The 15,249-nt window shown below is 38.7% G+C and overlaps 1 protein-coding gene across 1 annotated transcript in view; it reads right to left on the bottom strand.

The window, feature by feature from the left end:
- Window positions 1–15,249, bottom strand: part of n4bp2 (NEDD4 binding protein 2) — a 71,749-nt gene that overhangs the window by 23,601 nt on the left and 32,899 nt on the right. Inside the window, exons 7-10 of the mRNA XM_059989068.1 lie at window positions 11,987–14,268; window positions 10,939–11,024; window positions 5,610–5,655; window positions 4,063–4,331 (exon numbers count right to left, since the gene is read on the bottom strand). Coding sequence (XP_059845051.1) covers window positions 4,063–4,331; window positions 5,610–5,655; window positions 10,939–11,024; window positions 11,987–14,268 — 2,683 coding nt within the window. The remainder of the gene's footprint in view (window positions 1–4,062; window positions 4,332–5,609; window positions 5,656–10,938; window positions 11,025–11,986; window positions 14,269–15,249) is intronic.

Below are 15,249 nucleotides of genomic sequence, written 5' to 3'. Positions count from 1 at the left end.
ATCCTTGTTACACCCTCAAAAAACTCCAACAGATTAGTCAAGCATGATTTGCCCTTGGTAAATCCATGCTGGCTCGGCCTAATCCTATTACTGCCATCAAGATATGCCACTATTTCAGCCTTAATAATGGACTCAAGCATCTTCCCCACGACTGACGTTAGGCTAACAGGGCGATAGTTCTCCGTTTTCTCCTTCCCTCCCTTCTTGAAAAGTGGGATAACATTAGCCACTCTCCAATCTTCAGGAACTGATCCTGAATCTAAGGAACATTGGAAAATGATTACCAATGCATCCGCAATTTCCTGAGCCACTTCTTTTAGAACCCTCGGATGCAGACCATCTGGACCCGGGGATTTATTAGCCTTCAGTCCTATCAGTCTACTCATCACAGTTTCTTTCCTAATGTCAATCTGTTTCAATTCCTCTGATATCTTATGACCCTGGCCCATCCGTACATCTGGGAGATTGCTTGTGTCCTCCCTGGTGAAGACAGATCTAAAGTACGCATTAAATTCTGTTGCCATTTCCCTGTTTCCCATAACAATTTCTCCCAATTCATTCTTCAAGGGGCCAACATTGTTAACTATCTTCTTTCTCTTCACATAGCTAAAAAAGCTTTTGCTATCCCCTTTTATATTCCTGGCTAGACTGAGCTCATACCTGATTTTTTCTCTCCATATTGCTTTTTTAGTTAAGATCTGCTGTTCCTTAAAACTTTCCCAATCATCTGTATTCCCACTCATCTTAGCCCTGTCATACTTCTTCTTCTTTAATGCTATACAATCTCTGACTTCCTTTGTCAACCACTGTGGCCCCTTCCCCCTCTTTGAATCCTTCCTTCTCATTGGAATGAACTGCATTTGCATCTTTTGTATTATGCCCAAGAATATCTGCCACTGCTGATCCACTGTCTTTCCTGCCAGGGCATCTGCCCATTTAACTTTGGCCAGCTCTTCCCTCATGGCTCATAGCCTCATATTTCCCCTTACTCCAATTAAACACTTTCCTAACTTGTCTGTTCCTATCCCTCTCCAATGCTATGGTAAAGGAGATAGAATTGTGATCACTATCACCAAAATGCTCTCACACTGAGAGACCTGACACCTGACCAGATTCATTTCCCAATACCGGATCATATACAGCCTCTCCTCTTGTAGGCTTTCCATAATCTGTCTCGCTATCTGTTCATCGATGTCCCTGTTACTATTAGGAGGTCTATAAAAAACACCCAGTAAAGTGTTAACCCCTTCCTGTCTCTAACTTCCACCCACAGAGACTCAGTAGACAATCCCTCCATGACTTACTCCTTTTCTGCAGCCGTGACACTATCTCTGATCAGCAGTGCCATGCCCTCACATCTTTTGCCTCCCTCCCTGTCCTTTCTGAAACATCTAAAGCCTGGCACTCGAAGTAACCATTCCTGCCCCTGAGCCATCCAAGTCTGTAACGGCCACAACATCATAGCTCCAAGTACTGATCCAAGCTCTAAGCTCATCTGCTTTGTTCATGATGTTTCTTGCATTAAAATACACATCTCAAACCATCAGTCTGAGTGTATTCCTTCTCTATCACCTGCCTATCCTCCCTCACACTGTCTACAAGCTTTCTCTATTTGTGAGCCAACCATTCCTTCCTCCATCTCATCAGTTCGGTTCCCACCCTCCACCAGTTCTAATTTAAACTCTCCCCAATAACCTTAGCAAACCTCCCTTCAAGGATATTGGTCCCGGTTGAATTCAAGTGCAACCCAACCTTTTTGTACAGGTCACGCCTCCCCCAAAAGAGGTCCCAATTGTAACACACTGTAAGGTTTCACTGCTAATGTAACGGTTTCTCTGTAGCAGCAATGTTTGGGTTATGACTAGAGATAACAGGGCTTTGGAATGTGGGGCTATCCAATGAGAGGGATGTTGTTCATTCTTGTGTGTCTGGGAGCCGGGATTTCATGGTCTTTTGTTGGGGAGAGATGAAGAGAGAGGACGCGAATGGAGAGAGTTGGTAGACTGCTGGATGGAGTGGACTGAGGAGCAAGGGTCTGAGGGTCTGAGGAGGACGACGGGAACAAATGGAGAAACTGTGAGCGCCAACATTTGCACAATAAACTGTTTCATGAGAAAGGGGCCTTCTTTTTGTTTCTTTACTAACCATAAATTCAAATTAGGAATTATAAAGCTCTATTGTTTAATCTACATATTGTGAACTGTTTGTTATTTTGTGGTATTGATTTGTAACAGGGGACACATCACACAGCATCCACCCAAACAAGATATCTTAAGTTTGGCCGGGCCGGGGGCAATCATTCCCTAGGTTAAGTCGCTAGCCGAACTGAGGGTTACACAATGATCAAGAAATCTGAAGCCCTGCCCCCTGCTCCAATCCCTCAGCCACGCATTTATCTTCCACCTCTCTCTATTCCTATACTCACTGTCACGTGACACAGGCAGTAATCCCGAGATTACTTCCTTCCTAACTCCCTGTAGTCTGTTTTCAAACCTATTTCGTTGGTACCAATATGTACCACGACCTCTAGCTGTTCACCTTCCCACTTAAGGATATCGTGAACGCGATCAGATACATCCCGGACCCTGGCACCTGGGAGACAAACTACCATCTGCATTTCCTTCTTGCGTCCACAGAATTACCTCTCTGACCCCCTAACTATAGAGTCCCCTATAGGGTAGTTAATGACATGCTCATTAAATGGCCCGTATGTCCTGTATAGTACTAAATTTCTTGGAAGTTGCTGGAGTTGCACTCCGCTAGGGAAGTAGCTAGCATTCTACCTTGCTCCTGATTTGTATACTGTACATGATGGAAAGGATTTGGAATGTGAGGAGGTCAGTTATTAGCCACAGAAAATCCAGCCTCTAACTCGGTCTTTTGGTTGTGGTAGCCTGCATGAGTTTCTGGTCAATGGTGATGTGGATACTCAGCAAAGTTTAATGCCATTAAATGTCCAGGTTAGGTAGTTAGACTCTCCAATTAAGGACCGTTGCCAACCGGTACATGCCTTCTACTTGTTACTATCATCAGGGTGGAGGTACAGGATCCTGAGTATGTACATATGATTTAGTAACAGCTTCCTCCCCTCTGCCATCAGATTTCTGAATGGTCCATGAATACATGAACACTAGTTATTATTCCTCTTTTTACACTATTTATTTAATTTTGTAACATAGATTTTTAAGTCTTTGCACTGTACTGTTGCCACAAAACAACAAATTTCATGTCATATGTCAGGGATAATAAATAATGATTGTGATTGGATAGTCTCATTGCCTGGCATTTTTGTGGAGTAAGTGTTACTTGTCACATATCAGCCCATCTCATCTGGGTTGTTCTGCATCCAGGAATGGACTTTATTTACTGAAGCATTGCAAATAGAACTGAATATTGTGCATTCATCAACATACATCCCCATCTCTTAACTCAAGATTCAAGAAAGCATCTGAAGATGACTGGGCCTAAAATAATGCTCTTAGGAACTCCAGCAGGGATTTCCTGGATGACTGACCCCAAACAAGCATAACCATCTTCCTTTGTACAAGATAAAACTCCAACTATTGGAGTGATTTTCCACTGGCTTTCAATTTACCAGAGCTCTATGATATCACATTCAGTCAAATACTGCCCTGGTGTCGTCCAGTCACTCTCACCGCACATGAAATTATGAGCAATAACATATCAAAAATTTAAATGTTTAAATAGATAGAAAATAACCCATCATCGACACTCAAGACGACCATGGACTAGTTTTCACCCACCCTCAACTACAATTTCCAATATGTTGATGAAGTGGCAGCTACCACTTTCACCACTTACAAATTAACAGATCATATCTCTACAGTTTTCTAAGCAAACACCCACAAATGATATCCTTATAACAGAAGGCTGAAAGAGCTGCCCTAACATTACCAAATTTGAAAAAGTGCAAATATGATATCCAGACTTTTCTGCAGCCTTCATAGTCTCAGGTGAACAATGAAAATCATAAACAAACACTATCTCTCCTATTTAGTATCCACAATCACAGATCTGCTAAGTGAGGAGCAATATGCATACCTGGTGCTGCCTTGTCTCAAAGTCCATCTCCTCAGACATGATATCCCGTAATGACACACTAGGAACCTGAGCGTTCCAATGATCCATGAACGGAAGATCTTCCAGTCCGTCAGCCTTAGCAGTGAATGAAGCAGGTAAAGGGGTTAACTTATTTCCAGCCTTCTTCTTTGGCTGTTTGTCACCATTTTTCAATGGAGAAGAACCACGTAGCTCTTCCTCCTTCATTTCACCTTCAAGCTCCAATACTAAATTTTCAGAAAAATTACCACCTAAAGAAGAAACACAATGTTTGTAAATTTTACTTAATGCACAATATACAATGCAACCAAAATGACAAAAAAGTCCTTTGAAGATACAACTTCTATTAAATGATTAAAAGTGAAAGCAACCCAAAACAAGTAACACAACAGCTTCACACTTGTGGTGTTCCTGAAACATGTTCCTTCATATGCTATTTTAAAGATAGTAATTTTGATTTTAAGGGGATTTAAACTAGCCTTGGGTTTTACTTCTGTTTTTACTTATCCTAGTAATTATTTTCACAGCAAAGACATAAAGAAACTGGTTCTCTACAAATAAGTAATAGAAAAACACACAGGAATAAAATATGGTATCTTAATTAAAAAAAGACCAGAATTCCGATTTCAAATTAAATACTCTGGAAACAGCAGCAAATCTCATCCGTAACTTTGTGATGGAAGAATCATAATTTAAGAAGCAGCTGAAGGTACTTGGGCTATGGTTAACCTCTTGGAAAATACCTTTAGTGATATTCAGGAGTTAGTCTCAATCACACCAAAGCATTGTGGGTTTTTCCTTTGACTCCCAATGCACATGGGTTTTGCTCAGGCTACTTGGTAGTAATGCATTAAAATACGATTCTCATTGTCCATCACACAATCAGGTTGTGCATCCACATTTGGAATCAATCAATTTAGAGGCACCTGAACTGAGCGTAGATGAATTGAGTTTAATAATACTATCGTATGCTTGTTTGCCAAATGTACCACTGCTGACATTAGTAACATACTGAAATACTGCACATCTCACTCATAATTCTGTATTCAATTACTCAAGGTAACATGAGTTTTGGACTGCTTCATTGTATTTTGATTATTCTTGGTGTCAGCTGAAGTGGAAAGGACTCTGGGCCACTACACAGATTTCACACATAATGTATTTATTGTGCTCCTGGTTCCTCAGAGAGGATAGATGCTATGTCAAGTGGATGGAGTCTTGAATTAATATGAAGGGATCCCAGGACATCCTTGTTCAACTGTAAACCCTGGGTTTCCATATAAATAGTGGTCTGTACTCCTAGAGAAGTAGGCAAAAACCTAGACCACACAAGGCAGAAGTTGGGCCCTTTGCTAAAGGAATTAAATTAAATTTTTTGCACCATTTCTTCTGTTAACTAAAACTTAATGAAACATCGCAACCTCAAGACTATCCTTTCTCCTCTTTCAATTACTTATGCGCTTCAGTTCCACCATTTCATAAAATGTCAACTAATCCTACATTTTAAGCGAATAAACAATATTTATTACCTTCCAACAGGAGCTGATAGGACAGAGATTCTTGCTTTTGTCGCTCCTAGTAAAGAGAATAGGTTACATCCAAATAAGATAGTCCAATCAAACAATTTAATTACAAGTATGAGACAAATTCAGACCTATTAAATTTACAACACAAAAAGCTTCACAAAATATGCATTACTGGAATTTTCAGTAATAAATTTAACAAGGATGTTACAGCTTGCCATTATTGTTGTGTAAATAAACAGAACAAATATACTTTATTAAATATGGAAAATTGGAAGTTTCTGTCACGAAACCCAGCTCATCTACTGGCTGTATTGCTTTAGTTTGCACATATAAATCACTATTAATATATGAAGCTAACAACCAATTTTAGTACGCAAAATCTACTGAAAATTATAATCATTTTGGACTAAGTGAACTTTAAATGTCACAGCTCAACAGCCTTCATTTTTACTGAATTATTATGTACAATAGCTTATCCTGGTTCAACCACATAGATACCACAGCCTATTAAGCTCACCAGAGCCCTGCATCCTGTGGAGACTAAAGAAGTCACGTCCCATTTGTCCTGCACCAAGTTTTATTGATGCCTATGCAGCAGCATCATGGATTAGTATGGAAATTGCTCTGCCCATGAAGGCATGAAACTGCAGAGAGCTGTGCACACAGCTCAAAACATTACAGAAGCCAGCCTCCCCTCCAAGGACTCTGTCCATACTTCTTGCTGCCTCCATAAAGCAGCTAACACATCCCAAACTTTCTGTTTTCTGTCCCCTCTCATCAGGAAGAAGATACAAAAGCCAGAAAGCATATACCAACCAGGATCAAGGACAACTTCTATCCCACCAATAAAAATCTATTGAATTGTTCCCTTGTATGATTAAGATAGACTCTTGACCTCAAAATCTAGCTCGTTATGATCTGGTACTTTATTGTTTACCTGTAATGCACTTTCTTAGTAACTGTAACAATTTATTCTGCATTTTGTTATTGTTTTCCCTTGTACTACCTCAATATTACATCGTACTAAAATAACCTGCATGTACAGTATGTGAAACAGGCTTTTTCACTGTACCTCAGTTCAAAAGACAGTAAAATAAACCAATTTACCATTAACCAGAAGTAAAAATTCCCAAATCATTCCCATAAAAATGTTAATAAATAAAAACTGATGGGGAACTACAAAAGGGGACACAAGAGCCAGAAGCCCAAATGTTTTAAAAAGGTAGGTTTTATGCAGGATAAAGGCAGAATCAGAATCAGGTTTATTATCACCAGCATACACAATGTTGTGAGATTTGCTGTTTTGCGGCAGCAGTACGTTGCAATACATAATTTTTTAAAAACAAAGTACAGTAAGAAGTATTTATATATATAAATTTAAATTAAGTAAATAGTGCAAAAAGAGATTTTACAAATAGTGAGGTAGTGTTCATGGGTTCATTATCCTCACTACCTCACTAGAGAAGAAGCTGTTCCTGAAACATTGAGTGTATGTCTTCAGGCTCCCGTACCTCCTCCTTGATGGTAGCCATGAGAAAAAGGCATGTCCTAGGAGACAGAAGTCCTTAGTGATAGCAGCTGCCTTCTTGAGGCATTACCTTTTAAAGGTGTCTTTGATGCTAGGGAGGCTACTGCCCATGACCGAGCTGGCTATGCTTACAATTTTCTACAGCTTTTTCTGATCCTGTGCAGTGGTTCCTCTATCAAACACAGATGGATTAATTAAAATGCTCTCCCCGGAAAAATGTAGAAATTTGCAAGTGTCTTTGGTGATGTACCATGTCTTCTCAAACGCCTGATGAAATATAGCTGCTGTCATGCTTTCTTTGTAATTGCATCATTATGTTGGACTCAGGATAGATCTACAGAGATGTTGATACCCAGGAACTCGTAACTGCTCACCCTTTTCACTGCTGACCCTCAATGAGGACTGTTGTGTGCTCCCTCAACTTCCTCTTCCTGAAGTACACAATTGATTCCTTGGTCTTACCGACGTTGACTGCAAGGTTGTTGTTGCAACACCAGTCAGCCAATTGACCTATCTTGCTCCTGTAGGCCTCCTCCTCGTCATCTGAAATTCTACCAACAATAATTGCGTCATTAGCAAATTTATAGATGCTGTTTGAGCTGTGGGTTAGAGAAAGTAGAGCAGTGGACTAAATACACATCCTTGATTTGTCGTTGCACCAGTTTTATTTGTTAGCGAGGAGGAGACGTATTTCCAATTTGCACTGACTGTGGTCTCCTGGTGAGGAAGTCAAGGATTCAGTTGCAGAGGGAGGTACAGAAGCCTAGGGTTTGGAGCTTGTTGATTAGAACTGAGGGTATAATGGTATTGAACACTGAGCAGTAATCAATAAAGAGCAGTCTGACATAGGTTTTGCAATTGTTCAGGTGATCCAAGGCCAAATGGAGCACCGATGAAATTGCATCTACTGTAGACCTATTGTGGTGAAAGACAAATTGCGGGGGGGGTCTAGTCCTTGCTTAGGCAGGAGCTGATTCTGGACCAACCTCTCAACGCACTTCATCACTGGAGATGTGAGTGTAACCGGGCAATAGTCATTGAGGCAATTCACCCAGCACATAGGAGAGAGATTGAAAATCTGGCTGAATAGAGCTATAATAACAACTTCTCACTCACTGTCAGCAAGACTAAGGAGCTAATTATTGACCTCAGGAGAAGGAAATCAGAGATCCATGAATCAGTCCTCACCGGAGGATCAAAAATGGAGAGGGTCAGCAAGCTTTAATTCCTCAGTGTTATTATTTTGGATGACCTGTACTGGGCCCAACATGACAGTGCAATTACAAAGAAAGCATGGCAGCTTCTCTGCTTCCTTAGAAGTTTGCGAAGATTCGTCATGGCATCTAAAACTTTGACAAACCTGTATAGATGTGTAGTGAAAGTACCTTGACTAGCTGCATCACAAACTGGTATGGGAACAGGAATGCCCTCGAATGAAAAATCCTACAAAAAGTAGTGGATATGGCCCAGTTCATCACAGGTAAAGCCCTCCCCACCATAGGGCTCATCTACACAAAATGCTGTCACAAAAAAGCAGCATCCATCATCAGGGTCCCCACCACTCAGGCCACCACACTAAGTAATTGTTATTTCCCCTCAACCATCAGGCTCTTGAACGAAAGGGAATAATTTCATTGAACTTCATTTGCCCCCATCACTGAAATGTTCCCAGAAATTATGGACTCACTTTCAAGGACTCTTCATCTCATGTTCTTGATATTTATTGTTTGTTTGTTTGTTTATTATTATTTATTTGTTTTTGTATTTGCATAGTTTGTTGTCTTTTGCACACTGGTTGAATGCCCAAGTTGGTGCAGTCTTTCATTGATTCTGTTAAAGTTATTATTCTATAGATTTATTGAGTATGCCTGCAAGACACTGAATCTTGGTTTTGTATATAGTGACATGTATGTACTTCGATAATAAATTTACTTAGAACTTTGAACTTAGATTGGCACACTTTTGAAGCATGTGCAGACTACAGCAGTGAGAGGTTGAAGATGTTCTTGAACACCCCTTCCCACCAATTAAGGGCATTGAAAATCTGTGCCAACCAAAGATACACCATTAGGGCCTGACACCTTGCAAGGGTTCACCCTCTTCAAAGATGCCACTGAGACAGATCACAGAGTCACCAGATTCTGCAGGAATTAGCACAGGTGGAGCTTTATTTTCCCTTTCAAAGCATGCATAAAAAGCATTGAGTTCATCTGTGAGTGAAGGATCACATCCATTCATGATGTTAGGTTTTGCCTTATAGGATGTAATGGCCTACAAGCTCTGCCAGAGCTCATGTGCATCTGGTCCCACCTCTAATTTCAACCAGAATTGTTTTTTGCTTTTAAATAGCCTTCCATAAGTCCTACTTCTTTGTACAGTTCTGGATCACTTGTCTTGAATGCCACAGATTAAGCCCTCAGTAGACCTCAGAGTCCCTGAATATTGTCCAGTCCACCTACTCAAGGCAATCCTGTACATACTCCTCCAGCTCCCTAACTTTACCTTCTTGGCCCTCATTACTCGTGCTGTGGTGTTTAGTCTCTGCCTATATAAATCCAGCCAAGTGATCGGACTTTCCAAAGTGTGAGTGTGCAGTGGGATGGTAAGCATTCTTAATGCTGAAATAACAGTGGTCAAGTGTGTTGGCTTCTCTAGATCCACAGGTGATATGTTGATGGCTATTGTACAAGCTGGCCTGGTTGAGATCACCCCACAATGAGAGGGAAGGCATCTGGATGTGCTGTTTTGTGATTGCTGATCACAGCGCTCAGCTCCTTCAGAGTCTGTCTGACATTGGCCTGAGGTGGAATGTACACTGCTACCAGGATGATGGTGGAAAACTCCCTTGCCAGATAAAATGAATACAACTGACTGCCTTTTCCAGGTCTACTGAACAGGACTGAAACAGAACTGCTACGTCTGTGCATCATACGATGAGTTCATCACATTGGATAATCCACCTCCTCTACCTATAAAAGACTGAGCTGTCCTGTCTTTGCAGAGAATGGTGAAGCCATAGGGCTGCAGCACAGCATCTGAAATGGCACTGGTGAATTATGTTTCCATAAAGCAAAGTACACAGCTTTAAACTTGCTCAGAGATCTTCAGTTTTATTTTCCAGAGACTGTACATTCGCCAACAGAATAGTCAGGTGGGGGGGGGGGGGGGGGGGGGGCATCTAAAACCTCTCTGTTTTCAGTTGTACCTGAACAATGACTTGGAAAAATAGAAGTCTGTGCTTGAAAAACCACTAAAACATTGTGGACAACTTTAATTAAGCTCCTTTGCCAATCAGATTACTAATTAAGCCACAATATGGCTAAAATAATGAGAAGTTGTGCTTTCACTGTGCTGCACAGTGTTTTATCGCCTGATCATTCATTTTCACAAATTATTTCAACTTATTTTCAAAGGCTTATAATTTTTCTTCTTTGGCCATAATAAGCTGCAAGGCATTGCAACAATACTGAATTCTCTCAAAATGCTCATCAACAAAAGTGAACTTACATTAGATTAAAAATTATTTTTCAATTTATATTGTACATTTTAAAAGGCTGTTGTCAGAACATGTCCAATATTGTTAAAAATATTTTTAAAATTTATAAATAACATTTGTCAATTCTTATACAAATAAAATACAATCTAAATCAAAATGGATTCAAACCCAAATCACCTTTTCAAATTAGACTATTCACTCAAAATATATGGAAATACTGATCACCAGAATAATTAAAGCATTAATGGTTTCCCAAGCCAAGCCTGGACTCCAAATAAGAATATATATTAAGCAAAAGTTATACTAACCAATATGGTCTCCTTCCATTTCTGATGAATAATTTTTGCCAAGTTCATATCTATTTGTACAACACATTCTTCTGGAGTCAAAGAATCTACGAAGCAGTAATGGTCATAGTTGAATAAAAGGGTTAAACAATTTAATGAGTGTACATTGTTGAACAAGTTGGGCATAATAAATGCAACATTAGGTATTTTCTCATTTATTTCAAAGAAAATCTTTGAGAAATTTTCTGGAATTCACAGATTTTTCCAGGAAGTGTGCCAATGAGTACTGTTCAATACTTCGTGACTAACAGTGACCAGGTTGTTTCATGATATGCCAGACTTGAAATTTATTTAAATGCAGCAATTAATCTATTTGTTTAAAATATCATATTATACACGATGTATAAAAACATAAATATCAAATTATAAATAATATTTAACATATAAAAAATATATAGTTTAGGCAAAGTCTCCAGGGAAAAGTGAGATAGTAAAATAAATGCTGCAGAATTCAGTCACATACAGAGTGCAACAAAACACTATCCTTCAGGAAGGAGTATTAACAGCATTCCAAAGTGGGACATCAACAGCTAAGTTTTTGGACAAAAAGGGATAGAAAAAGGGAGTTAAAATGGAAATCCTACAGAATTACCAGAAAAGAATTTACTTCAATGGGATTTATGGACTGAATCATATAATTTCATCACAAAAATTAAATATTTAAAACATGAATCTTCTTGGAAATTTGAAAATTCTCTTTTTAAATAATATTTTCATAGTAACTAATATTTGCTCAAAAATACCACCAGTTTTAGACCTTTGAGAAAATAGACAAATTGAACTATAAATAGACTGAAATAAAACATAACATAATACTGCCCAATAAACTGATTTTTCAAATATTAATTTTAAGGGAATATTTTTCAGTATGGCTCAGCAATCTTAGAAACAGTATGACCAAAGATGATATCTACTATCACACATGGCACTTCCTATTATATTTTCTAACTTTTAATTGTCAAAAAAATATTAATTAGTTGATTCAATATAGAATAAAAACCTCACCTACCTGGATCAAGACCCACTGGTCCAAACAGGTCATTAAGCTGAATTGCCAACTCTGGCGGCAAACTCAATTCTAAAGATTGAATCTGCATTGGATCAGAGTACATCCATAAACCATCCTGATTCATATTTCCATCTTCAATGGTCTTCACTTCCTTTCCATTTTCCTTTTGTATGGAGATTTTTCCTATTTCAGAGCTGGACTGATTTTCTATCACACTATTTGCATGTGTATTAACTTCTGGTGTTGACATTATAGAATCTGTATATTCAGAAATGGTGTTTGTTTCCTTTATATTGTTTCCAACTGACGTCACTAATACCTCACCTTCGGCACTTTTCATGCACATAACTTCATTGTTTACCATATTCTCTAACATTGATTCAATCTGTTTCTCCCCTACATTATGTTCCTTACCAGAATTGATAAACTGTTCACAGTCAAGTTTGGAATTGCTTAATATATCATTTTTACTTTTCAATTCTTCATCTAGAACAGGTTCACTGGTATTGTCAGATAATGGGTTCACAGTTTCAAGGTCAAGGCAAGACTGTACACATTCTATAGCATCATTTTCTGTATTCGTCTGTGCTGACTGACGAGGTACATCTGTAACCTTCTTAGTGGAAATGGACAATTGATTTGCTTTGTATGCTGATCTGTGATGTGACTCTTCACTTAAATCTATTTTCTCTGTTTGAGCTACTTCGTTCTTTTGTGGCCCACTGCTGCTAGTAAGGTCATGGTCTAAACCTGACTGATTATTCACTGGACTTTCATTTGAAAGCTTCACACCAGAATCAAGCAATAAATTGGTTGTCCATTCAACATCTCTGTTGCATTTCTCATATAAATCATTCAAATCATCAAAGGGAATACCTTTAAAACAGTCACTGAGTATCTGAAGGTTTTCTTCATGACTCACAAAGTCACTTTCATCTACATATGTGCTTTTGTCATGCATCACCCTGTAGGGCACTGACACATTAGTATTTATGAATTTTGGTATTGCATCCAAGTCAGTTGGTTTAATTCCATTTAAAGTACCTGTCAATATTTTAAATTCAACAAAATTATCACTTTCTTTCTCAATTTTCCACAACATAGCAAAATCATCAGTTGTTGTTTGAGTTGAATTTGTTTGTGTTGACTTCTCTGGAGCAGTGTCTTCCACTTGATCAGAATTTAATGGCATAGGCTCAGGAAATTCTTCCAAGATGGGGCTGTTACTAGTGAATGTTAATGTCAATTTGCATTCTTTTCCCATTGTTCTATTTGGACAAGATACTTTATTCGTGTGCTTTTCAGATGTAGCTTCTGAAATTTGCTGTTCAGAAGTTTCTGGACCTTTAAGGTCTTCACTATTTTCATGACTGCTTTCCAGAGTAAAGTTCTCAATCGCTGAAGACACTATATCTTCATCATCAAAACAATCAACTGAAACCTGTGAATCATTTGCTTCATTTGAGGGTTCTACATTCTCCTGCTCAGATAAGCTAAGAGTAGTATTTTTTAATGAATCATTTGGATTGACAAATTCCAAATTACTAGACTGATTTACGTTGTCCTTATTTGTGTTAGTTAGTTCTGATGCCTTCCTGATTCGTCTTTTTCTTTGATCTTGAGGTTTCAGTATTTCTATAACTGGCCAATCTCCAACAAAGTTCAAAGATGTGGATTCAACATTGCTGGACTGTTCCAGAACATTTGATTCATCCTTAGCATGTCCTGAGGGGTCCCCTCCTAAGAAGTCCCCTTTAAATGACAGTTTTTGTTTTCCTACTCTTTCATTATTTGTACTCTCAGCACTCTGCCATTTTTCCTTTCTGATTTCTTGACCAAATGATGTACTAAACGCAGTTGGAAAATTATCAGGTGCTAAACCATCAGCACCACATTGGCTGATACTTTCTGTTATCTCAGTCTCAGATTCAACACTTGCTACTGTTAGTTCCCTTTTCTTGTCTTCTGTTTCAGAATGAGATGAGAAATTATAATTGCTAGTATCTGATCCAGATGTCTGATCTGTGTTTTGTACATTATCAGCACTTATAAATATTGAATATTTTGCACCATTATCAGGTTTGTGTCCAGTCTCATCACATTGTCTACTTTCACTGAGAAAATCTGCAGATGACTCTAAACATTGTTGTAAGTTATCAGTTGATGCTATATCTGTTTTGATTGCTGATAAATCTTCTGGACAATTTACAACTGGAATCGGTGAACTGGCAGAACATTGACGGTGTGGAGAGGTTGCTTGTCCTACTGCTCCACTTATTGCACTACATGAAACAAATAAAAATCATAAATATCTTATTATAAAATAAACATGGAGCTGGATTGCTCTTCCTTTATCATTCTGATATGAAAACTGAGAGTAAAACAGGATAAAATGACAGTGAATACATAAATTGTATTACAAACAACAAAGGTCCCAGGACTGATCAGAACTCCTGCCAGAATAAAAGCAATCCACCACCACACTCTGTCTTCTATGGCCAAGCCAATTTTGAATCTAATCTACCAAATCAGTATGAATCCCATGTATCTCAATTTCCTAGATTAGCTGACCTGGAGGAACCTTGTCAAAGTCCTTAAAGTCCATGTAGATAATATTGACTGCCCAACCGTTATCAACAATCACCAATAAAATGTTTCAAAATGATCACCCCACATTTTCCCAAACCACAAAGAATACAGAGGCAAATTCTTTAATCACCCATGATAGGACAATCACTCATCTCAAAATTAGCCTCGTAAATCTCTGTTGGATTGCTTCCAATTCCTGTATATCCACTTAAATAAAGGGGACCTTTATTATGCACAGTATTAAAAACTGTTGAAGTAAAACTAAAAAAAATCACCAACACAATTTTACAGATTTTAAAACTTCAAAGTATAAGCGATTATTTTAAATACAATTTATCTTAATCATCTTCCCAATCTTACAATCCCCATTCAAATGACTCATACTTACTGTGCTGGTGCATGGCCAAGTGGTTAAGGCGTTCATCTAGTTATCTGAAAGTCACTAGTTCGAGCCTCAGGTTTGTGACATTGCTCTGCAACGACACCTGTGCCAAGCCCTTCCCTTGGACAACACTGGTGACATGGAGAGAGAAGACTGCTGTTTGGGCAACTGCCGGTCTTCCATTAAAAAAAAACTTGCCCAGGTTTGTGCCCTGGAAACTTTCCAAGGTGCAAATCCATGGTCTATCGAGACTAATGGAGGCCTACACACTACACTTACGTACCGTAACAAA

Source organism: Hypanus sabinus, chromosome 14 (assembly GCF_030144855.1).
Source record: "Hypanus sabinus isolate sHypSab1 chromosome 14, sHypSab1.hap1, whole genome shotgun sequence".
Taxonomy (NCBI): Eukaryota; Metazoa; Chordata; class Chondrichthyes; order Myliobatiformes; family Dasyatidae; genus Hypanus; species Hypanus sabinus.
This window is presented reverse-complemented; position numbering and strand designations above follow the sequence as displayed.